Below are 26,576 nucleotides of genomic sequence, written 5' to 3' on the forward strand. Positions count from 1 at the left end.
TCGACTCCTCGGAGAACGAGTATTTCACTTGTTCAAGCTCAACTTCAAGCTCGTGAAAAATGTCGAGCTTTTTGGGCTCGATTCGAACTGTTCGCGAGCTGTTCTAATCACTCGAGACGTCATTCGAGTAGGAGAGCTTGTGAGATCGATCGGTAAGGTTTCAGCTCGTCAGTCAAGGCCACTGACGCAGGTGCCACAGGAGAGGAGGTCGGAGGTAAAGCTGAGATCTGACGAGTTCGATGATGGTGGGGTGGACTCCGATGGTGGTGAGTAGTTTCCTCATGACATAGATCGACTAAAGATTATGACTGGGTGGAGATGAGGAGTTGGATTTTGGTCTCAGCAGATTCGACTGAGAAGTTAGTGGGAGGGGCGGTGGAAGAAGAAGAAGAAGAAGAAGAAGGAGAAGAGGGGTTCAAAACGACGTCGTTTTGTTAAATCCTTATAAATAGTCGAGCCGAGCTCGAGCTGTTTATTTTTTAAACGAGCCAAGCTCGAGCTCGTGCGCCAGAGCTCGTCAAGCTCGAGCCTGCTCCTAATACATTCGAGCCGAGCACGAGCCAGCCACTACTCGGCTTGACTTGGCTCATATGCACCCTTAGCCCCACCAAGTCTCATAATTTTTTTTTTTTTTAGTTTTAGATAAAAAAAAAAAAGTATCATTTTCATCCCTTTATATTAAGTTTTTACTCTGGCCACCCAATTTTTTGAAATTCACTCTAGCCCCCATAATGTATCTACCTAATTCCTCACTGATCCCTTCATTCTTTCAACATAACTTTTGCCTCCCAAAATAAATTTTCTGGCTTCGCCCCTATATAAAATAAAATAATTATAAATAATTATAAATTTTCTANACCCTGGCCACCCAATTTTTTGAAATTCACTCTAGCCCCCATAATGTATCTACCAAATTCCTCACTGATCCCTTCATTCTTTCAACACAACTTTTGCCTCCCAAAATAAATTTTCTGGCTTCGCCCCTGAATAAAATAAAATTATTATAAATAAATATAAATTTTCTACCTAATTACTTTTAACTCTTTCTTTCTTGTTTTCTTTTTTTCTTCTTACTCAATCATTGAATTAAAAGATTGACCTATTTGGTAGTAAGGTTTTTAAGTTAAAAATCTTAGTACAATATCCTTTATCCTTATGTAATTTTAATATCTTTTTATGTTTACTATTTTCTTTACGACAGCATCAAGATTATAATTTAAAAAAAAAAAAAAAAAATCCAAACTATATAATAATTTCTAAAAACTAATTTCAGAGTAAAAAAATCCCCCATTTACAGTTTAACATATTCCCTTGAATTTACATGTAAAATATTGATTAAACTGTGAACTATAGTCTTGCTGACAAAGTTAAGTCATCATAAATAATATATATGTAAAAATAAATAAATAAATAAATATATATAATAAATAAAATATTTATTTATCCCAGTTTTCAGATTTATATGAACAATGAAATGATAAAATAAGATGTGACATGATAATAATATATTAGTGTCAATATCACTTAGAATATAAAAGATAAATTTGAGATGCATATAATTACTAAAAATAATAACTGAGTAAACAAATATGATCTCTAATTATCTCTAGTCATACTCCCTGCTTCAAGAGGTTTGCCCAGAAAACGATGTTTCTAGCCATTTATGGAAGCTGAACAAATGAAAAAACCTTTTGTACAAGGGCATTGCAGTTTTAATCTAAAAAATTCTGCAGCATTTCTCACCTTCATGCACCTCCAAAAACTAATTGCTGTGCTTCCAATCAAAATGTATAAAAACTGCCATGCCCAAATGAATCAAAACTTCCCCTTTCACCAAAAATTGCGTGGCAATGATATCGATCTTAATCCTTTCTCTTTATCAGTAACAGTTTGAGAGAATCGCCTAGACTTGTGTATGTTCCTTCTAATGGAAGGGATCTTTCGAGCCACTGCCTGCCATATCATTTGGACAGCATCACCTTTCTTGGATGGGTATTGAAACTCAACAAATTGTTCAATCTCTTTTAATCTATCTCGCATACGCGTCCATTCTTCCTTTTTTATGCTCCTTATAAGGTTTATGAGAAATTTTTCTTTGACAGCATCTGATGTGCGAACAAATATACAGAACTCTGAGTAGTCAAGAATATCTTCATAAGGGAGCTCGATTTCATCACTAATGATTACAGGTACACAATGGCTAGCAATGGCGTCAAAGAGGCGATTTGATGAAGGGGTGTCACCAGCTATGTTGAGGCAGAATTTGGAAGAGTGCATTCCCCGGGAAGCTTCTGTGACTCCATTCTTTTGAACACTTCCAAACGTGAAATGTACATCTTTTTCATCTTTTAAAAGATAAAATAACTCTTGCCTCACAAAGCCACCCTGAGAAAGAGGAGCAAATAAATAAACATGTAAGACAAAAGTATACAAAACTAAAGTTACGTAGATAATATAAAAGAAAAGGAAACCTAAGGCAAATATAGAGAACTCTTGGTCCCCTGAACAATAAATGGCAATTCGGATTTTCAAAAACTATAACAAAACAGAGAAGGGGAAATAAAGGAGATCTATGTGAGAAGAAAGAGTATGTCAACAATTCTCGATGACATCAAACCCTTACATGATTATTTTGACACCAAATTATTAGGTGATACTTGCTCAAAAAATGCTATTGTGGAATACATGAACCCATTTCCTCAGAGCCACCAATATGATATTACGTCTACATAAATATATATTTGTATACATGTATGAGGAGCTAGTAGATACATACAAACATTCGGAAGATGCACGAAATAAGGAACATGCCATTCAGTGAAGCTGGTAACAAAACCAAAAGAACTTTGAGATTGGCTAATGCAGTTTAATCTCATCAGATCCATGCTAAACTTGTCAACATGGAAAGTGTTTGATTAAAAATAAAGGCCGTTTAATTCTCATCAGATCCATTCTCAACAGTATTTTGAAAGGAAAAATAAACTGTTTCCTTGGCTGGAACCATGATACATTTTACTTCTCTGTCAAAAAGAATTCAATGAGTATGGGCTATTTGAGAAGAAATATGAGATTATCTTTTTGTCACACAAGAAAAAAATGTATGTGAAAAAAGGCTAACTCGTTTGCAAAACAAATTGCATAGTTTGATGGGGCTAAGATACATATACAGTTTCCTTAAAACCATTGTACATTTACAAGAAGAAATAATCAACTAATTATTTGATTCAATGATTCTAAATCAGATGCACATAGGGAAAGCCCGAAAGGCAAGCATAATACTTGGCAAACATTCACTCTATATTTGATTTTTGCTTTCAAGGTCATGGGTAAACAAATTAAATACAAAAGGAGTGATAATTACCAAGTACACACAAATAAAGTCATAGATCATAGTCAACTAATTTAGCATTTTCTTCACAGAAGCTAAATTGTTTTTGGATCGCTCAAACCCTGTTAATTATCCGATTATTGTTCCAACATTAGAAATAACCTAGAATTAATCAAGAAAGTTATGTATTAAGGAATTTATGGTAAGCTATATCAATATCTAATAGTTTCTCTAACATTAACTTTCCATTTTTAATTGTAATTTCTCTGAGAGGTTTCTTAGCTCTGCTCTCGACAAGTATAATAATCAGCATAGACAAGTACACAGTACAGAATGCAAACACCAAATTAGCTATAAGAATTATCTCATAATTTACTTCTAATTCAAAAAATGCCTGAAAAAGAATTTGGGTGAAAATCTAAATAACATTTCCTCCCTTGAAATCCATCATACACAAGCAATGAACAAATCAATCAAATAGGAAAAAAAAAAAAAAAAAAAAAAAAAAAGGAGGAAACTTACATCTTTTCTGTATATGGCTCCTTGGAAATACAGCAAATTGGACGGCTTCAAACTCTGATGCATCATTGAAATGCGATTTGATCACATTTTTGTACGCAATCACATCTTTTTCAACATTTGCTATATTGGAGGATACCTCCCAAAATCTGCAAGAATGAACATTGCAGGCCACAGCTTCAACCTAGCATCTAACAGGCTATTAGGATGGTGAGCCACGACTATATGATCTTTTCCACCACTTCTCTTCCATTCCTCTTGACTAGTCAAAAACTTCACCAACTTCTCTTGCAACACCTTGTTCTGGCTCTTCTTTTCATTTGGATGCCTTTTTGAAAACCTTTGTAGCTCATGAAGAAAAGAATGGCACAAAAATTACATCAGCTTCACTCGAGTTGCGAACTCTTATCACACTACAAGCTCCCCTTATCATAAACCTCTGAAGCTAGAAGATCCAAGTAAGCCATATTCTATACTATGTTGCAAGTTCAACCCACCAGGATATGAGGGTATTTTGACTCTAATGTCAGGCCAAACACTACCCCCTTCTGGTTTCCATTTCAAGAGTCCGAAATGAAACTCCGGGTTCAAATCATACATATAAACCTTAAGCAACAATTCATTATCTTTACTGCATTTCGCGTCATATTTCTTTAAAAATCTTTTCTTCCTGTAAATTATTTCTGCTATTGTCTATTACAGTAAGGGCTTGGAATTGGTTAATGAACCAGCCTCAACAAGATGGGTGCCAGTGGAACGCAATACATAGAACCAAGACAATGAGAAAAAATGGTTGATATTAGGAACAAACTAAACAAACAGTTTCGAGAAATATCACAACGGAAGAAGAGCATTCCTCTCAGCCACTGCCATAATAGTCCAAAAGATCAACAATGAACAACTAAAAAAACATGAATTGATAGAACATTAAGAAAGATTTCCTAAAATGAATCATACATTATCCCCATAAGCCAAAGATTTGAAACAATCAAACAAGAATAACAATGTCCATCAATAATGTGCAAAACATTCAATTCCGAGAAGGCCAAAGAACCTCATAATTGTAGTGTATCTCTCTGCATTGTCCTGAACCAGAAAACCAGCCCTCAAAATATTGAAAACCCAATGAAATCCAATCGGGCTGACAACCCCGAAAGAAAAAGGCAAAAATGTGAGAAAATAATGAAAAAATTTAATGAACGGGAAAAGAAGAGTGGTAGTTAATGTTGTTGTGAATATTGTTTAGAGGAGGACGAAAAGAGAAGTCGTTTGTTGATGATGTAAGGGAAAAGTCTTTTGGTTCTGAGTCTTGTGGGTGGGCAGACCAAAGACAGAAGACCTTTGCGTGAGAATAGGGTGGATCGCTTGAACCGGCCTGACTAGCTCGCTCTACACTGACTTCTTTCTTTTAGTATTTTTCCATTTTTATTTTTCTGGTTTTTACTTAATTAATAATTGCATTTATAATTTTTTTAATAAAATAAGGAAGTTATTGGGAAATACATGCCAATTAATTATTTAATCCAGGATGAAGTACATTACATTATACCAAATATAAATATAAATAGGGGTCATTTTTTCCTACCAACATTTTAAATTGGGTTGGGTCCGGTCCATATCCATTCCATTGATACAAATACAATTAACTGATTAGGTCCACCAATTCATTATTTATATTCATGGCATCATCTTGATATAGGGAGAGTACGACTTTTTCCCACCAAATAATGTTTAATCACACGTTTCTAATTGTATACTTTAAAATATCATTTTACTATTTATATTTATATTTTGTGACATAGAGAGTAAATTCAGTTCAAGTTGTTGGATCTTGTGAAGAGGAAATGTCGTAAGTTTTTTGATGGTAGGTTGGATTTTAATGACTGGATTGATTGAAATTTGACTTGCAAGGTGGCTGCACAAACTCTAATCGCTCGTTTGCTGTTGATTTGCAGGTTGGCAAGAGTAAATTTGAGAGTTATGATGATGATGATCCAAAAAAGATAGTGATGGTGTAAGATTGTACCAATGATAAGATCAAAACGAATATAAATTTGGATAACAAAATGATATTTTAAAAGTCTGGTGGAAAAAGTGTCACTAAATCATTATTTGGTGAGAAAACGTTTACTATACTAGGAAGGTAAAACTGGCAGCACACACCAACTGCCTCATTTTTCTTTATCACAACAATATTTCAGTGTGAGATTTGCTGATGTATGATACATTAACATTATTATTTTTTATTTATTATCTTTCTACGTTTTACTAAAAAATTGCCGTAAATTCGATAAGATCGTTATAACTTTCACCATTACAACCTTTGAGATTATACAACCGAGTGATGATTTAAAAAAATCCTCGTAGTTGAGCAACGTATGAAATGTTGAGCAACAATTGGTTCATTTGAAGCGGCATGTGATTTGGAAGCCTATTGTGCATATTTATAATATCGAAAAAAAAGTATTTTTATCATGGATTGGGAAATTTTTGTTGCATTTAATTAGTAAGTTAAATGAGATGTAATAAATATTAATTATTGATCTAATCAATTACATGCCTCTTAAGAATAGCATGCTGAAACCGATTAATAAATACCTATTTATATATATATAAGTTACAAGTGCACGGCCGAAGACAAATTTGGATGGACCACTTGTTACCTCAATGTATTAAGTTTACCAAATCTTCATGTCTCATCATTAATGTTCTAACCTTCTCATCTTCCAAATTTGAATCATATTATTAAATTCCTTTTATATTTTTATTATCTATTAATTATAACTTACTCATTTTATAATTTTTATATCTATTAAACTTATTGATATTAAAATCAAAACTCATAACCAAAAAGTATTTTTAAATTTCAAAAATATTTTATTTTATTGTATAACTTTGATTTCATGTGATTTTCTATATTAAAGCCTTTTTTTTTTTGGTAAATAAATTTAGAATACTTTTTTTTTTTTTTTGTTTTTTACATTTTTCTAACCAAATATTACAAAAATTTTCACAAATTTTTTTTCATAATTTCATTCTAATATAAACACCGTATAATTCAACAAAGTATAATGCACCTTAGGCCATATTTGATTTATGAATTAGGAATCAATGAATAAAATATATGAAGGGAAATCAATAGAATGAAAGTATTATGGATGAAAGAACATCATTACCTTTAGCTTATATTAGAATGTTGATGGAATGGAAACTAATTTGTTACTTTTCGACGAAATACCCTTCATTTTATTTAATAATAAATTCATTGAATAAATATTATTTATTGAATAAATATATATATTTTTTATTTATATAAAATTACAAAATTCTAATTTACACTTTTCAAAATCCTTCAAAACGAGTTTGAAAAAATTTCGAATTTTTTCAAACCTATCAACCTCAGTCAAACTTGCCGGCCGACGAATTAGAGACCACACACCAATCTGTCCAACTAGTAGATCTCACCTCCAATAATTGTCATAAAGACGTTACCTGCAATAGTTGTTATCAACATTTTAAATTTACATATTAATTAGGAGTAAATGGAAAATTACAAGAGTAAATTTGATATTTTGACAACCAATACCATTCCTCCCAAATTTGGAAGGAATGTTACTACGCCGTTACGAATGAATAAGATTCATATCTTTAATTACTATATGAACAAACAAGGGATTAGAAATAAGATTCTTCGTCATATTAGTTACAAGTGATGATATTAAATGATACTTATCAATTAAGCTTTACGTTATGGTATTTTTTTTTCAAATAAAATCCAATAATCAATAATGTACTAGGCTGACACCTAGTATTGCTGTCTTCTAATTCTCTAAGATAAGATCCTAAAAACTTGGGTGGAGGATGAATAAATAAACATATCTCATTGAAGGTTGAATATTTGTACGTTGGAAATGGTTGGCATATCTTGGGATTGCTTCATTAATGTGAGGGATAAATATTTAATGTGGTTAGGTAAGCTCTACTTCGCGAAAGTTAATTTATCATTCTTTTTTGTTTTATTATTTTATTTTTACAGTAAATTTATATGATAAATGTCATTGATAGGGGTGAGCAGGGTAGCGGGTAGAATCAGAATGATAGGTAAACCAAAACTAGAACCAGAATCTACTCGAATCGACTTTCATAAGGTTAGTTTTAGTTCTAATTTTTCGGAATCGATACTGTGTGGATTCGATTCTTGCACATCAAGAACCAGAATTGGATTCAGAACCTAATGAAAACCAAGGTCGAGTACTTGGGATGAAACCTGTTTTAGAACTGAGATTGAAACAAATATCACTAAAGAATGGGAGATCTATTTTATTTGCATACACGTGGGTGACGTGTTGAAGTGGGTGGAGGCCCCCACTTGGTCAGTACTATATATAGTGGTTTTACTCTCTTTATATATATATATATTCACCCATAGAGTAAAACTCTCTATAGTCATAATAGTAGAATTAACTAATTTTATTACTATGAGGAGGTTATAACGTAATAGAGTTATAGTTACAAAATTCTATATTTTAGTATACAATATTAGCATTATCTTAGGAAAAATCGAATTGGGTATTTTGATTTTGTTGTTCTCTTCTGTCTCCTCTCTTATGTCATCATTCGTCGTCAAATCTGCCATCTACTCTGCCATTCTCTCTAGCGAAGGTAATAGCGAGGACCGACCGGTGTTGCTGGAACTTCACTACTACTGCTTCTCGGAGGGATACTTGCCGTTGAAGGTGTGTGGTTTGATGTTGGTAATACTATATTGTGTTAGTGTTTTTATATCTTCTAGCATGCGATACTCCTGATAATGATGATCTGAGTTTACTTTCGAGTGACATTCGATCGGACCACCGCCATACTCTCGAGTCTCGACAACGTGCACGGACCCAAAGGTTCTAATTTTATTGTTTTTTGGGTTTGTCTTTCAAAGTTTAATCATGCCTTTGTTAATAAAGCACAAAGCTTTAATTATAGATGAACACTTTATGAGTTGTTATGTTATTTGTTTATATGTTTTACTCCTTTTTGCTGTTTTATATCATTCTCATCATTTTCCCCTGCTGGTTTGCATTGTTTTCAATAGACATTCTGTTGAACACTAGCTTTAGATTATGTAAATTTGCTTATCTTATTCATTCTGTGTTTACTTAAATGTTAGACTTATCACGAATAAATCCTAATTAATTAAGATTATGAGTTAATCTCCTTACACTTATCATTCTTGTGTTTACTAAAGTTACTTACACTAGTTGTTTTTGTAAGTTTATTTGTAACTTATGATATAGTGGTGTAACACTAGTCATGGTATAACACTCACTTTGAATATTGCACAATCATTCTGTTTAAATTTCCAGTATGACTACCTCATGTTTAAGTTACCACATTCTCTTATGTTGTATCTGCTATATCGAGTGAGCACTTTGAGTCAAAGTGACTACATGTATCTGGCAGATTATTTGGTAACACGTGTTATGCTTCTAGAATGCATGAACTGTTTTATCCTTATGAGATATTGTGTGGTCCATAACACTGTCAATTTATATTCAATGTGCTGGAAAGTTTTATTCTCTTTGATAGGTGGCATCTTGATATTGGAATAAACTATTTTCTTTATAAGCTCCTCTCTAATGCAATTTTTCTCAAGCCTGATTATTCCTCTGATATAGCCTGAAAATTCCTTGAGGTCTTTTGTTTGAATCAGGTTTCATATGACTAGGTAGGCTTCAAATACCTTGATAAACTTTGTTTATTTGTTCATGGCTGGAACGTGGGTTGTCCATTGTGTTGCTTATGGGAATTCAAGCTTTGGATCTGAAGTGCGTCTTCGGTGTTGATACTTGAGAGGAGCTCAAACTGACTAGGTGGTCTCGTGAACATGGAGCTTGCTGTGGTAGTTCGAAGTTCGACCAAAGGGTGGAGTTTGAAACATTGCAAAACAGAGAGTGTTCTTGCATTGATGCTTAACTTTGGCTTTGTAATTGAAATATAAAGCTCGCCATAGTGGATTGGCTTCATTTGGACTGTACCATGGATGTAGGCATGTTGCCGAACTATGTAAAAACCCCTATTTTCTTTATTTATTGCATGGTTATTGTTTGACATGATGAGAAGAAATCACACTAAAATCAACTTAGCAACCCATTCCGCTTAGGTTTAATTCACTTGGTAAAGGAATTAAAACTTTCAGTTTTTATATCGTTGCTTGCCATTCCCCCTGCTAGTTTGCATGGTTTTGTGTGATTGCGTAGAATTCTGAAGGTGATTAATATCATAGTTGCATGAGTATTTTGAAATGCAAATAAAATAATTATGAATTTGAATGTTGTGGTGCCTAGCAGCTTGCAACTTGCTACAAAGAGAGAATTACTTTGAAATGAAATTAATTATTATTTTGTAAATGCATGCACATTTTTCGACCCAATGATTATGTTTGCCATAAGATTAATGGTAGTCTTATTAATACTAAAATTTATCCTTTCATTGTATACATGTTCTCAGCTGACTAAATCTCATTATTAATCTTAATCATATGATTAAGCTGGTTATTATGATAATTGTTAATAATTCTTTATATAGTTAAATAATTCTTTATATGTAATCTTTGCAGGAACAATGTCATCAACTAGAAAAAAACATTGAGCTTTAGGATGAGCCAACTATTGTGTAGAGTCAACTTCAATAGGCCTCCACAACCTAAGCCAAATGCCAAGTCCGAGGTGTGGCAACATTTTGAGAAGATTGTTAATGAGAGACCAGACAAAGTGCATGTATTGTGATAAGACCTTGATGTATAGTGTGGCTAATGGCACTTATTCGACGTGCAAGCACCTTCAAGTTGCAAAAAGTTTCCTCACAATGTAGATTGTTCATAGACACTCTCTTGCCTTTCAAGACCATACAGAGAAGCAGGGCATAGTAGTGAGGTTGGTACTTGGAGATTTAATATAGAGGAGTGTGGCCAGTTGCTTGCTGAAATGTTAATTATTATGGAAGATCTTTTAAAAAGGTTGAACATCCATCGTTTAGAAGATTCTAAGAGCAATGCAACCATTATGGACCATTTCACAGTGGCAAGGGATCGTTCAAAGATCTACAATTTTGAGAAAGTTTCATTCGAGAACAAGTTGTGGTTTTTCAACAAATTGCTTTGACAACCGATATATGGACGTCTATTCAGATTATAGCTACTTATTCTCACTAGTCATTTCATTGACGAGAAATGGGTTCTACATAAGAGAATATGAGTTTTGTGAGAATTATGTCACAAGGTAGGGAGACTGGGAGATAGTGAAGAAGTGTATTATTGACCAGGAATTGAAATAAAGTGTCCACTATAATGGTGGAATGCAATGCTATGATGTGGCAATGACTTGCTTGAGGGAAGATTGTGGATAGGAATGCTTTAATTCAAATGGTGACCATTTTCATTGAGATGTCATCAACTCATATTTTGAATTTGATTGTGAAGGATTGTCTTAGCGAGATTAAAGATTGTGTTAGCCAAATTCATAATTTGGTTAAATATGTGAGGAGTTCTCCCAGTAGAGCCCTAGCGTTTGAAAGATGTATCAAAGAAGGAAGGGTAGCTTGTAAAGGTACGGTGTGTCTTGATATTGCTACTTAATGTAACTTGACTTACCTCATGTTAGATTTGACAATAAAATTTAAAAATCTTTTAAAAGGCTGGAAGATGAAGACCCCAACTACAATATTGATTTGTCATATGATACTTTTTTAGATGAAGATTAGGAAAAAGCAATTGTGTTTGCCAAGTTCCTAAGGAAATTTTTTGAAGCTACAAACAGGATGTCAAGGTCCAACTATGTGACTTCTAACAATTATTTTCATGAAATTATAGGCATTGTCACTTCTTTAAAAGACTGGGAGAAAGACTTTAATCCTTGTCTTCACACAATGTCAAAGAGAATGAGGGAGAAATTTTAAAAGTATTTTGGGAGTCTTGACAAAGTCAACGTGATTTTGTTGATTGCAGCAGTGTTAGATCCTAGAAATAAAATGAAATATGTGAGTTGGTGCTACAAAAAAATATATGCCAATGACTTAGAAAATGCTGAAAGGATGTCTGAAATCGTGAGGCATGTGTTACAAGAATTTTATGAATTTTATGAAGGACTCCTATCAAATTTAGATGAAAGTCAAGCTTCTAGTTCCTGTCCACCAATTGGAAATGATTAGTCTTTACCTATTGGTAGTAGTGAGTGCGATGGTATTGCCTTCGAACCCCTAAGGGAGGCATATGTGGAGGAGATGCAGGTAGAGGTACATGATCTTACCAAGCTAGAGTTAGACCCATAACTTGATGATAAATGTGAATCCATAAGGTCTAAGTTGAATGTATTGGAATGGTGGAAAGTAAATGCATCAAAGTATACGATTCTCTCGTGTGTGGCCAAATATATCTTTGCAATCCTGGTGTCTATAGTTGCTTTCGAGTCAGCTTTTAGTACATCGAGTCATGTACTTGATCAATTTTGGAGTTCTCTCTACCGGTTGTTGAAGCATTGATCTGTACAAGTGATTGGTTGAGATCTACACAAACTCCAACTGAAGATGACTTGGAGGATGCAACGACTTATAAAGCGGGTATATTATTTATCTATTATATTCTTATCTCTTAAATTTATTGGTTAATAAATTTATTCAATGTTTTTACTTTTTAAGCTACTAATTGACTTTCCTATGTTTATTTTGTAGAAATGATTGGACTTCAGTCACTTGACGAAGGAACATCCATGGCTAATTCGGAGCATTAGATATGACGTTTAATTGTTTTATTGATTGTATTTCTGAAGTAATTGATGAAGGAATTATTTTGTTTTTTGTGTTATTTTGTTGTTATGTTATTTGACACGATGAATCTTATTTATAATTTTAAGTTTGGGAACAACTGTTGGTTGGTTGTAGTAGATGTGATGTTTTAAAATTGATTGTAGGGTGTATTTGTGAATTATGTGAACTGTCAAGGGTGAATTTCTAAATTTTTGGTACCCGGGCAAGTAATAGGAACCTGTATTTCAAGTTCTAGTTCCAAGAACTTAAGAACCAGAACCAACCAGTTTTGGTTCTGGTTCCAAATCTTAGGAATTGGTCGGTTTCGGTTCTGGTTCCTCCAAAAATTGTAGGGTACTCGAAACCACTCATGAACCAATTTGCTTTGTCTTTCCTACATTAGCCACAAATATTTTATTTTTATATCCAAATTATTAACAATGTCATTTTGATATTCATATTAGGTTATGTCTAATCGGATTTGGTTTTAAAAATTTCAAGACATGAGAGATTAAACTTCTAACCCTCATTTATGACTTCATATTTAATTAATACTTGACCTAAAACCTTCGGCTATAAAGTAAATTTGTACGATCTTACTATATTATTTTCAAAGTATAGATATATTTCTTCTTTTACAATTCATAGTTAAATATTACAAGTTCATAGATTGATTCAAATAAATGAGTGTACAAGATCGGTATCATGGAGGCATATGTGCACAATGTGTTGGCTGTTTATAAACATGGAAACTTATAACATGGAAACCTGGATCTTTTTGTTGAAAATCGGAGGAGTAAAAAAACATTAAAAATAAAGAACAACACATAATCCACATACAAAGGCACACTATATTGTATGTGGTTTGGCATAACTTGCCTACATCTACAAATGAGAGGGTTTTCAATATAATAAAATGAATATGATACAATTGTTTCATCACACCATTAACCTTTATCCTGAGTGATCGTTGGATCCTCTAATTCTTTAGTCGAACATCTTGTTCGTATGGTGTTTAATACCCCTTGGTATTTACCTTGATACCTAGAGCCCTCTACCCTATGGTACCCTTACATTAGAACCCCTTGTATCCTCACATTCTCTCTTTCTTTACTTCCCTCTCTTGTAACCTTGAATTGGTTCCAACTCCCCCATTTATAGGTAAAATAGGACATTTTTATTCTACTAGGACTCATATTCCTATTTCTAATAGAACTCCTCTAATTTAAATCATTCTTTTATTTTAACTTAAACAAACTCCTAAACCAATTCTTCTTTCCTAATACATCTCACAATGGAAAAGGAAAACAATTATTCTCAATTACAAATTCCTAAACTAGAAATTTGCCTAAAACTTAAATTCATTTTTTGGTTATATTGAGGAGCAGGCATGTGATTTGGAAGCCTATTTTGCATTATTATAAATATTCAAGAAAAAAATGTATTTTTATCATGGATTGGGAAATTTTTGTTGCATTTAATAGTAAGTTAAAATGAGAGTAATAAAATATTAATTTATTGATTAATCAATTACATGCCTCTTAAGAATAGCATTGCTGAAACCGATTAATAAATATACCTATTTAATATATATAAAGTTACAAGTGCAACGGCCGAAGACAAATTTGGATGGACCACTTGGTCACTCAATGTATTAAGTTTACCAAACTTCATGTCTTCATCATTAATGTTCTAACCTTCTCATCTTCCAAATTTGAATCATATATTAAATTCCTTTAATATTTTTATTATCTATTAATTATAAACTTACTCATTTATAACTTTTATTATCTATTAAACTTATTGATATTAAAATCAAAACTCATAACCAAAAAAGTATTTTTAAATTTCAAAATATTTTATTTTATTGTATAACTTTGATTTCATGTGATTTTTCATATAAAGCTTTTTTTTTTGGTAAATAAATATTAGAATACTTTTTTTTTTTGTTTTTTACATTTTTTAACCAAATAATTACAAAAATTTTCACAAATTTTTTTTCATAAATTTCTTCTAATTAAACAAACCGTACTAAATGCCCTTAGGCCATATTTGATTTATGAATTAGGAATCAATGAATAAAAAATTATGAAGGGAAATCAATAGAATGAAAGTATTATGGATGAATAGAACATCATTACCTTGTTAGCTATAATTAGAATGTTGATGGAATGGAAACTAATTGTACTTTTCGACGAAATACCCCATTTTATTAATAAATATAATTATTTTGAATAAATATTATTTATTGAATAAATATATATATTTTTATTTTAAATATAAAATTACAAAATTCTAAAATTTACACTATTTCAAAATCCTTCAAAACGAGTTTGAAAAATTTCGAATTTTTTCAAACCTATCAACCTCAGTCAAACTTGCCGGCCGACGAATTAGAGACCACCACCAATCGTCAACTAGGTAGATCTCAACCTCCAATAATTGTCATAAAGACGTTACCTGCAATAGTTGTTATCAACATTTTTAAATTTACATATTAATTTAGGAGTAAATGGAAAATTACAAGAGTAAATTTGATATTTGACAACCATACCATTCCTCCCAAATTGGAAGGAATGGTACTACGCCGTTACGAATGAATAAGATTCATATCTTTAATTACTACTATAGAATCAAACAAGGGATTAGAAATAAGATTCTTGTCATATTAGTTACAAGTGATGATAATTAAATGATACTTATCAATTAAGCGATTTACGTTATGGTATTTTTTTTCAAATAAAAATCAATAATTCAATTAATGTACTAGGCTGACACCTAGTATTGCTGTTCTCTAATTCTCTAAGATAAGATCCTAAAAACTTGGGTGGAGGATGAATAAAAACATATCTCATTGAAGGTTTGAATATTTGTACGTTGGAATGGTTTGGCATATCTTGGGATTGCTTCATTATGTGAGGGATAAATATTTAATGTGGTTAGGTAACGTCTACTTCGCGAAAGTTAATTTTCATTTTTTTGTTTATTATTTTAATTTTTACAGTAAATTTATATGATAAATGTCATTGATAGGGGTGAGCAGGGTAGCGGGTAGAATAGAATTGATAGGTAGAACCAAAACTAGAACCAGAATCTACTCGGAATCGACTTTCATAAGGTTAGTTTTAGTTTAATTTCGGAATCGATACTGTGTGGGATTCGATTCTTGACATGAAAAACCAGAATTGGATTCAGAACCTAATGAAAACCAAGGTCGAGTACTTGGGATGAAACCTGTTTTAGAACTGAGATTGAAACAATATCACTAAGAATGGGAGATCTATTTTAATTTTGCATACACGTGGGGTGACGTGTTGAAGTGGGTGGAGGCCCCCACTTGGTAGTACATATATTATAGTGTTTTATCTTTATATATATATATATATATACACACATAGAGTAAAACCTTTATAGTCATAATAGGAGATTAACTAATTTTAACTATGAGGAGGTTATAACGTAATAGAGTTATAGTTACAAAAATTCTATTTTTAGTGACAATATTAGCATTAATCTTAGGAAAAATCGAATTGGGTATTTTGATTTTGTGTTCTTCTTCTGTCTCCTCTCTATGTCATCATTCGTCGTCAAATCTGCCATCTACTCGCCATTCTCTCTAGCGAAGGTAAAGCGAGGGACCGACCGTGTTGCTGGAACTTCAACTATGCTTCTCGGAGGGATACTTGCCGTTGAAGTGTGTGGTTTGATGTTGGTAATACTATATTTGTGTTAGTGTTTTTATATACTTCTAGCAAGTCGAACTCCTGATAATGATGATCTGATGTTACTTTCGAGTGACATTCGATCGGACCACCGCCATTACTCTCGAGTCTCGACAACGTGACGGAACCAAAGGTTCTAATTTATTGTTTTATTGGGTTGTCTTTCAAAGTTTAATCATGCCTTTGTAAATAAAGCACAAAGCTTTAATTATGAGATGAACACTTATTGAGTTGTTAGTTATTTGTTTATATGTTTTACTCCTTTTGCTGTTTTTATACATTGCTTCATCATTTTCCCTGCTGGTTTTGCATTGTTTCAATAGACATTCTGTTGAACACTAGCTTTAGGATTTATGAAATTTGCTATACTTATTCATTTGTGTTACTTAAATGTTATGAACTTATCACGAATAAATCCTAATTAATTAAGATTATGAGTGTAATCTCCTTACACTTATTCATTGTGTTTACTAAAATGTTATTACACTAGTTGTTTTTGTAAGTTATTTGTTAACTTATGATTTAGTGGTGTAACACTAGTCATGGTAGAACACTTCACTTTGAATATTGCACAATCATTTTGTTTAAATTTCCAGTATGACTACCTCAGTTTAAGTTACCACATTCTCTTATGTGGTTATCTGCTATATCGAGTGAGCACTTTGAGCAAAGTGACTACATGTATCTGGCAGATTTATTGGGTAACACGGTTTGCTTCTAGAATGCATGAACTGTTTATCTCTTATGAGATATTTGTGTGGTCCATAACACTTGTCAAATTTATATTCAATGTGTGGAAAGTTTTATTCTCTTTGATAGGTGGCATCTTGATATGGAATAAACTATTTTTTATATAAGTCCTCTCTAATGCAATTTTTCTCAAGCCTGATTATTCCTCTGATATAAGCCTGAAATTCCTTGAGGTTTCTTTTGTTGAATCAGGTTTCATATGACCTAGGTAGGCTTACAAATACCTTTGATAAACTTTGTTTATGGTCATGGCTGGAACGTGGGTTTCCATTGGTGTTGCTTGATGGGAATTCAAGCTTTGGATCTGAAGTGCGTCTTCGGTGTTGATACTTGAGAGGAGCTCAAAACTGACTAGGTGGTCTCGTGAACATGGAGCTTGCTGTGGTGTTCGAAGTTCGACCAAAGGGTGGAGTTTGAAACATTGCAAAACACGAGAGTGTTCTTGCAATTGATGCTTAACTTTGGCTTTGTAATTGAAATAAAATGCTCGCCATAGTGGATTGGCTTCATTTGGACTTGGTACCTGGATGTAGGCATGTTGCCGAACTATGTAAAAACCCCTAGTGTTCTTTATTTTATTGCATGGTTAATTGTTTGACAATGATGAAGAATCAACACTAAAATCAACTTAGCAACCCATTCCGCTTAGGTTTAATTCACTTGGTAAAGGAATTAAAACTTTCAGTTTTTATATCGTTGCTTGGCCATTTCCCCCTGCTAGTTTGCATTGGTTTTGTGTGATTGCGTGAGATTCTGAAGAGTGATTAATATCATAGTTGCATGAGTATTTTGAAATGCAAATAAAATAATATGAATTTGAATGTTGTGGTGCCTAGCAGCTTGAACTGCTACAAAGAGAGAATTACTTTGAAATGAAATTAATTATTATTTGTAAATGCATGCACATTTTTTCGACCCTGATTATGTTTGCCATAAGATTAATGGTAGTCTTATTAATACTAAAATATATCCTTTCATTGTATACATGTTCTCAGCTGAAGTAAATCTCAATTATTAATCTTTAATCATATGATTAAGCTGGGTATTAGATAATTGTTAATTCTTTATATAGTTAAATAATTCTTTTATATGTAATCTTTGCAGGAACAATGTCCTCAACTAGAAAAAAACATTGAGCTTAGGATGAGCCAAACTAGTTGTGTAGAGTCAACTTCAAATAGGCCTCCACAACCTAAGCCAAATGCCAAGTCCGAGGTGTGGCAACATTTTGAGAAGATTGTTAATGAGAGAACCAGACAAAGTGCATGTATTGTGATAAGACCTTGATGTATAGTGTGGCTAATGGCAATTATTCGACGTGCAAGCACCTACAAGTTGCAAAAAGTTTCCTCACAATGTAGATGTCATAGACACTTCCTGCCTTTCAAGACAATAGAAGGAAGCAGGGCATAGTAGTGAGGTTGGTACTTGGAGATTTAATATAGAGGAGTGTGGCCACTTGCTTGCTGAAATGTTAATTATTATGGAAGATCCTTTAAAAATTGAACATCCATGTAGAAGATTTCTAAGAGCAATGCAACCATTATGGACCATTTCACAGTGGCAAGGGATCGTTCAAAGATCTACCTTTGAGAAAGTTTCATTCGAGAACAAGTTGTGGTTTTTCAAATCTAGAATTGCTTTGACAACCGATATATGGAGTCTATTCAGAATTATAGCTACTTATGTCTCACTAGTCATTTCATTGACGAGAAATGGGTTCTACATAAGAGAATATGAGTTTTGTGAGAATATAGTCACAAGGGTAGGGAGACTGGGAGATAGTGAAGAAGTGTATTATTGACCAGGAATTGAAAAAAGTGTCCAATATAATGGTGGATAATGCAATGCTAATGATGTGGCAATGACTTGCTTGAGGATTGGTGGATAGGAATGCTTTAATTCTAAATGGTGACCATTTTCATTGAGATGCCAAATCATATTTTGAATTTGATTGTGAAGGATGTCTTAGCGAGATTAAAGATTGTGTTAGCCAAATTCATAATTTGGTTAAATATGAGGAGTTCTCCCAGTAGAGCCCTAGGTTTGAAAGTGTATCAAAGAAGGAAGGGTAGCTTGTAAAGGTACGGTGTGTCTTGATATTGCTACTTATGTAACTTGACTTACCTCATGTTAGATGCGATGGAAACTTACATCTTTTCTGTATATGGCTCCTTGGAAATACAGCAAAATTGGACGGCTATCAAACTCTGATGCATCATTGAAATGCGATTTGATCACATGTTTGTAAGGCGCAATCACATCTTTTTCAACATTTGCTATATTGGGAGGATACCTCCCAAAATCTGCAAGAATGAACATTGCAGGCCACAGCTTCAACCTAGCATCTAACAGGCTATTAGGATGGTGAGCCACGACTATATGATCTTTTCCACCACTTCTCTTCCATTCCTCTTGACTAGTCAAAAACTTCACCAACTTCTCTTGCAACACCTTGTTCTGGCTCTTCTTTTCATTTGGATGCCTTTTTGAAAACCTGTTGTAGCTCAATGAAGAAAAGAATGGCACAAAAATTACATCAGCTTCACTCGAGTTGCGAACTCTTATCACACTACAAGCCTCCCGCTTATCATAAACCTCTGAAGCTAGAAGATCCAAGGTAAGCCAATATTCTATACTATGTTGCAAGTTCAACCCACCAGGATATGAGGGTATTTTGACTCTAATGTCAGGCCAAACACTACCCCCTTCTGGTTTCCAGTTCAAGAGTCCGAAATGAAACTCCGGGTTCAAATCATACATATAAACCTTAAGCAACAATTCATTATCTTTACTGCATTTCGCGTCATATTTCTTTCGAAATAACTCTTTTTCTTCCTGTAAATTATTTCTGCTATTGTCTATTACAGTAAGGGGCTTGGAATTGGTTAATGAACCAGCCTCAACAAGATGATGGGTGCCAGTGGAACGCAATACATAGAACCAAGACAATGAGAAAAAAATGGTTGATATTAGGAACAAACTAAACAAACAGTTTCGAGAAATAATCACAACGGAAGAAGAAGCATTCCTCTCAGCCACTGCCATAATGGTCCAAAAAGATCAACAATGAACAACTAAGAAAAACATGGAATTGATAGAACATTAAGAAAGATTCCTAAAATGAAATCATACATTATCCGCCATAAGCCAAAGATGTGAAACAATCAAACAAGAATAACAATGTCCATCAATAATGTGCAAAACATTCAATTCCGAGAAGGCCAAAAGAACCTCATAATTGTAGGTGTATCTCTCTGCATTGTCCTGAACCAGAAAACCAGCCCTCAAAATATTGAAAACCCAGATGAAATCCAATCTGGGCTGACAAACCCAGAAAGAAAAAGGCAAGAAAATGTGAGAAAATAATGAAGAAAATTTAAATGAATGGGAAAAGAAGAGTGGTAGTTAATGTTGTTGTGAATATTGTTTAGAGGGAAGACGGGAAAAGAGAAGTCGTTTGTTGATGATGTAAGGGAATAAGTCTTTTGGTTCTGAGTCTTGTGGGTGGGCAAAGAGCCAAAGACAGAAGAACCTTTGCGTGAGAATAGGGTGGATCGCTTGAACCGGCCTGACTAGCTCGCTCTACACTGACTTCTTTCTATTTAGTATTTTCCATTTTTATTTTTCTGGTTTTTACTTAATTAATAATTGCTATTTATAATTTTTTAAATAAAAATAAGGAAGTTATTGGGAAATACATGCAACAATTAATATTATTTAATCCAGGATGAAGTACATTACATTATACCAAATATAAAATAATAAATAGGGGTAACATTTTTTCCTACCAAACATTTTAAATTGGGTTGGGTCCATATCCATTCCATTGATACAAATACAATTAACTGAATTAGGTCCACCAATTCATTCATCTATATTCATGGCATCATCTTGAATAATAGGGAGAGTTAACGACTTTTTCCCACTCAAATAATAGTTTAATCACACGTTTCTAATTGTATACTTTTAAAATATCATTTTACTATTTATATTTATATTTTGGTGACGAATAGAGAGTAAATTCAGTTCAAGTTGTTGGATCTTGTGAAGAGGAAATGTCGATAAGTTTTTTGATGGTAGAAGGTTGGATTTTAATGACTGAGATTGATTGAAATTTGACTTGCAAAGGGTGGCTGCACAAACTCTAATCGCTCGATTGCTGGTGATTTGCAAGGTTGGCAAGAGTAAGATTTGAGGAGTTATGATGAGTGATGATCCAAAAAGAAAATAGTGATGGTGTAAGATTGTAACAATGATAGAATCAAAACCGAATATAAATTTGGATAACAAAATGATATTTTAAAAGTCTGTGGATAAAAAAGTGTCACTAAATCATTATTTGGGTGGAGAAAAGTACGTTTACTATACTAGGGAAGGTAAAACTGGACAGCACACACCCAACTGCCTCATTTTTCTTTATCACAACAATATTTCAGTGTGAGATTTGCTGATGTATGATACATTAACATTATTATTTTTTTATTTATTATTCTTTCTACGTTTTACTAAAAAATTGCCGTAAATTCGATAAGATCGTTATAACTTTCACCATTACAACCTTTGAGATTATACAACCGAGTGATGATTTAAAAAAATCCTCGTAAGTTGAGCAAGCGTATGAAATGTTGAGCAACAATTGGTTCATTTGAGGAGCAGGCATGTGATTTGGAAGCCTATTTTGCATTATTTATAAATATTCAAGAAAAAAATGTATTTTTATCATGGATTGGGAAATTTTTGTTGCATTTAATTAGTAAGTTAAAATGAGATGTAATAAAATATTAATTTATTGATCTAATCAGTTACATGCCTCTTAAGAATAGCATTACTGAAACTGATTAATAAAATGTACCTATTTATATATATATTATAAGTTACAAGTGCAACGCCCGAAGACAAATTTGGATGGACCACTTGTTACCTCAATGTATTAAGTTTACCAAATCTTCATGTCTTTATCATTAATGTTCTAACCTTCTCATCTTCCAAATTTGAATCATATTATTAAATTCCTTTTAATATTTTTATTATCTATTAATTATAAACTTACTCATTTTATAACTTTTTATTATCTATTAAACTTATTGATATTAAAATCAAAACTCATAACCAAAAAAGTATTTTTAAATTTCAAAAATATTTTTATTTTATTGTATAACTTTGATTTCATGTGATTTTTCTATATTAAAGCCTTTTTTTTTTGGTAAATAAATATTAGAATACTTTTTTTTTTTTTTTGTTTTTTACATTTTTCTAACCAAATAATTACAAAAATTTTCACAAATTTTTTTTCATAAATTTCATTCTAATTAAACAAACCGTACTAAATGCACCCTTAGGCCATATTTGATTTATGAATTAGGAATCAATGAATAAAAATATTATGAAGGGAAATCAATAGAATGAAAGTATTATGGATGAATAGAACATCATTACCTTGTTAGCTTATAATTAGAATGTTGATGGAATGGAAACTAATTTGTTACTTTTCGACGAAAATACCCTTCATTTTTATTTAATAAATATTAATTCTATTGAATAAATATTATTTTATTGAATAAATATATATATTTTTTATTTAAATATAAAATTACAAAATTCTAAAATTTACACTATTTCAAAATCCTTCAAAACGAGTTTGAAAAAATTTCGAATTTTTTCAAACCTATCAACCTCAGTCAAACTTGCCGGCCGACGAATTAGAGACCACCACCAATCTGTCCAACTAGGTAGATCTCAACCGCCAATAATTGTCATAAAGACGTTACCTGCAATAGTTGTTATCAACATTTTTAAATTTACATATATTAATTTAGGAGTAAATGGAAAATTACAAGAGTAAATTTGATATTTTTGACATCCACTACCATTCCTCCCAAATTTGGAAGGAATGTTACTACGCCGTTTACGAATGAATAAGATTCATATTCTTTATATTACTACTATATGAATCAAACAAGGGATTAGAAATAAGATTCTTGGTCATATTAGTTACAAGTGATGATAATTAAATGATACTTATCAATTAAGCGATTTACGTTATGGTATTTTTTTTTTAAATAAAAATCTAATAATTCAATTAAGAGTAATGCTACATTTACACCACCTATTACATCATTTTCATTACACCATCACCATTTTACTAATAATTATTTTATTATAATATTAAAAATTCAAAATAATTAAAAATTTGTGTGGATGTGGGATATGCCACATCATGGTGTAATGAAAATGGTGTAATGGATGGTGTAAATGTAACATTACTCTTCAATTAATGTACTAGGCTGACACCTAGTACTGCTGTTCTTCTAATTCTCTAAGATAAGATCCTAAAAACTTGGGTGGAGGATGAATAAATAAACATATCTCATTGAAGGTTTGAATATTTGTACGTTGGAAATGGTTTGGCATATCTTGGGATTGCTTCATTAATGTGAGGGATAAATATTTAATGTGGTTAGGTAAGCTCTACTTCGTGAAACTTAATTTATCATTCTTTTTTGTTTTATTTATTTTAATTTTTACAGTAAATTTATATGATAAATGTCATTGATAGGGGTGAGCAGGGTAGCGGGTAGAATCAGAATTGATAGGTAGAACCAAAACTAGAACCAGAATCTACTCGGAATCGACTTTCATAAGGTTAGTTTTAGTTCTAATTTTTCGGAATCGATACTGTGTGGATTCGATTCTTGCACATGCAAGAACCAGAATTGGATTCAGAACCTAATGAAAACCAAGGTCGAGTACTTGGGATGAAACCTGTTTTAGAACTGAGATTGAAACAAATATCACTAAAGAATGGGAGATCTATTTTAATTTTGCATACACGTGGGTGACGTGTTGAAGTGGGTGGAGGCCCCCACTTGGTCAGTACATTATATATAGAGGTTTTACTCTCTTTATATATATATACACACACAGAGTAAAACTTCTCTATACTCATAATAGTAGAATTAACTAATTTTAGTAGAATTAACTAATTTTATTACTATGAGGAGGTTATAACTTAATAGAGTTATAGTTACAAAAATTTCATATTTTAGTACTACAATATTAGGATTAATCTTTGGGAAAAATCGAATTGGGTATTTTGATTTTGTCGTTCTCTTCTGTCTCCTCTCTTATGTCATCATTCGTCGTCAAATTTGCCGTCTATACATTTTAGCTACGAATTTTTTTGTTGCTAAAATCCTAGAAATTGTTGCGGTATACATTTAGCGACGAAAGAAAATCGTCGCCATGATCGTCGCAGTAGGCATGTCGCGCTTGATTTTAGGTGACAATTTGTTAAAATTCGTCGCTAAATCTGGCGACAAACCAAAACATTGTCGCCTATACCGTTTTCGTCGCTAAATCTAATTACCGGTGAAATATTAAATGTTGTCGCCTAAAGTTAATAGCGGCGTACTCTCTATTGTGTCGCCTACTTTATACCGCAACGAGATATGTGTTTTTGTCGCTTAACGTATACCACGACAAAATGTGAATTTTGCTCGCCTATAATATACTGCGACGAAATGTGCATTTTTGTTGCATAAAGTTAATAACGACATTATAATTTTATGCGTCGCTTAAAATATACAACGACAAAATGTGTACGTTTTGTTTCCTAACATGTAGTGCGATAAAATATAGTTGTGTCACCTAAAGTTAATACGACGTAATCTCTATATGCGTCGTTTAAAAGTATACATGACGGTACTTTATATTGTCACTTGAAACTATTAGCGATGAAACGTAAGTCATCAACAAACACTTTTCAACTTTGAATGTATTTCATGCTAAAAGTCTACAACGTCAAATATAATTGTGGTCGCCCATTTATATATAAATTTATCTTGACATTTAAATTTATTGTAAAACTAAAACATCTTTTGTAAATGTAATTATTCAAATCACAAATATATCAAACCAAGTATATTATAGAACTATAATATGTTTGTTTTTAAATAAAACCTTAAAAATATATAATTTGACTAATTTTCAATGTTCAACAAAAAGTGACAAATAAAAACTCAATTGTTGCAGGTGGTGGAGATCCGGTGGAAATGGCCTGAAAATATTTGTGAGCCATTAGATACAGAACCCATTTCTTGAGATGAACTGCTGCATCTTCTCCATCGTTTGCCTATATGGGTGAAATTCTTCCCTTATGCCTCATAGTTCTTGCACCTCTCTGCAAGTGTGTGAGTTCCTCTAAAACATCTTGATCGCTCGCCTTCTAGTCTTCGAGATGCAGGTGGTTTTGGACATAACCTAATCCACGATAATAACCGTTTTTTCCTAAAACCTGTTGAGTGATCTTCTAATTGAGTAGGTGGCTGAGAACCTTCTTCAGGCTCCTGATTGAGAATGTTCTCCATTTGTTCCTACAAAAAAATATATATGTGCATAAGCACGTATATAAATAAAACACATTTAATTTTATAAATTTAAAAATAAAAGGTATTAGGTTATAATATAAAATATAATACTTTTATACAAAAGAAAATAAATAAATACACTACATAATACTTACATATTGAACCTTATCTCATCATTATCCAAATATTTCTTTTACTACTAAAGAGTGTCAGGAATAAATGCACCTCCCTTGGAGCTGGCCTTCAGGAAGATCCTAATATTCAAAAAATAACAAATAAATAACAATTACAAATACATTTTAAATATAAAATTACTCAAAATAAATATTTCAAACCTCTGAATTTTTTGTTCAGTGTAGAAGTATTCATGCTCGATGTCGATTTTTTTACCCTTGATCCTATTCTTATTGAACATCTACATGGATATAATTAATATCAAAGTTTTGGCTAGCTATCATGCGTGGATAGTTTTATAAAGCTAAACTAGTTAGTCTAATACTTGAAAAATTGTGTTCATGATATTTAACATAATTGTGAGAGGCAAGTGTAGCTAGAAAAAATGCCCTGTTTCGGGGACTACTTACTAATAGATTCAGATTTCCCAACCATGAAAGGGAGCCAATCTCTATCTCTATATAGGTTCCGGCCTAGAAACAATACTAAAAAAATGCTCAATCTAGTGGAAAGTGGATAACCTAGGTTTGCAAAACTTATGTTGCAAGTGAGTCACCAATAATAAAAAACAAAAATCAACCTAATGAATACGTTTCTGACTTCTAATTTCTCCAATCAAGAATCAAGTTTATACTCTATCAAATTCTAGCTACTATAGTGAAATCAAATTACAAAACTACAATACAATGAATTTAATCCATAAAATGGAAATTAAAATGCACAATTTTCTTAAAATAAATTACAAATCCCTAATTCAATTACAAAATAACAAATCATCAAAAAGATTTTAGCTACAAAAATCAATCAATTACAAACACCATGTTGAAACTATGGATTGAATCCAGCAGGAAAAAAAAAATTGAAGAATTAAAATTCCAGATTTTTTTGAAACGAAAATAAATGTATGTTTAACCTTAATTT

General features: G+C 32.3%; 1 protein-coding gene across 2 annotated transcripts; it reads right to left on the reverse strand.

The window, feature by feature from the left end:
- Positions 1-1,556: 1,556 nt before the first annotated feature.
- Positions 1,557-20,605, reverse strand: LOC116109667 (probable arabinosyltransferase ARAD1). 2 transcript variants are annotated; one of them, XM_031395889.1, is made up of 3 exons: positions 20,347-20,605; positions 19,267-19,609; positions 1,557-2,385 (listed from the first exon to the last, which is right to left on the reverse strand). In XM_031395889.1, the coding sequence occupies exons 1-3, from the start codon at positions 20,373-20,375 to the stop codon at positions 1,831-1,833; spliced, it is 927 nt and encodes a 308-aa protein (XP_031251749.1). In that variant the 5' UTR covers positions 20,376-20,605; the 3' UTR covers positions 1,557-1,830. The 2 variants fall into 2 exon arrangements, with proteins under 2 accessions (XP_031251749.1, XP_031251748.1); XM_031395888.1 differs by having other exon boundaries at positions 19,267-20,605.
- Between the last annotated feature and the right edge of the window lie 5,971 nt (positions 20,606-26,576).

This window comes from Pistacia vera, unplaced genomic scaffold (assembly GCF_008641045.1).
Source record: "Pistacia vera cultivar Batoury unplaced genomic scaffold, PisVer_v2 Contig587, whole genome shotgun sequence".
Taxonomy (NCBI): Eukaryota; Viridiplantae; Streptophyta; class Magnoliopsida; order Sapindales; family Anacardiaceae; genus Pistacia; species Pistacia vera.

Excerpts from the sequence above, each read along its gene's own strand:
- LOC116109667 (XM_031395888.1), bottom strand. The coding sequence starts at position 20,160 with ATGGCAGTGGCTGAGAGGAATGCTTCTTCTTCCGTTGTGATTATTTCT. Across the intron at positions 2,386-19,266 it reads GAGCCATATACAGAAAAGAT|GGTGGCTTTGTGAGGCAAGA; the intron begins GTAAGTTTCCAT and ends CCTCTTTCTCAG.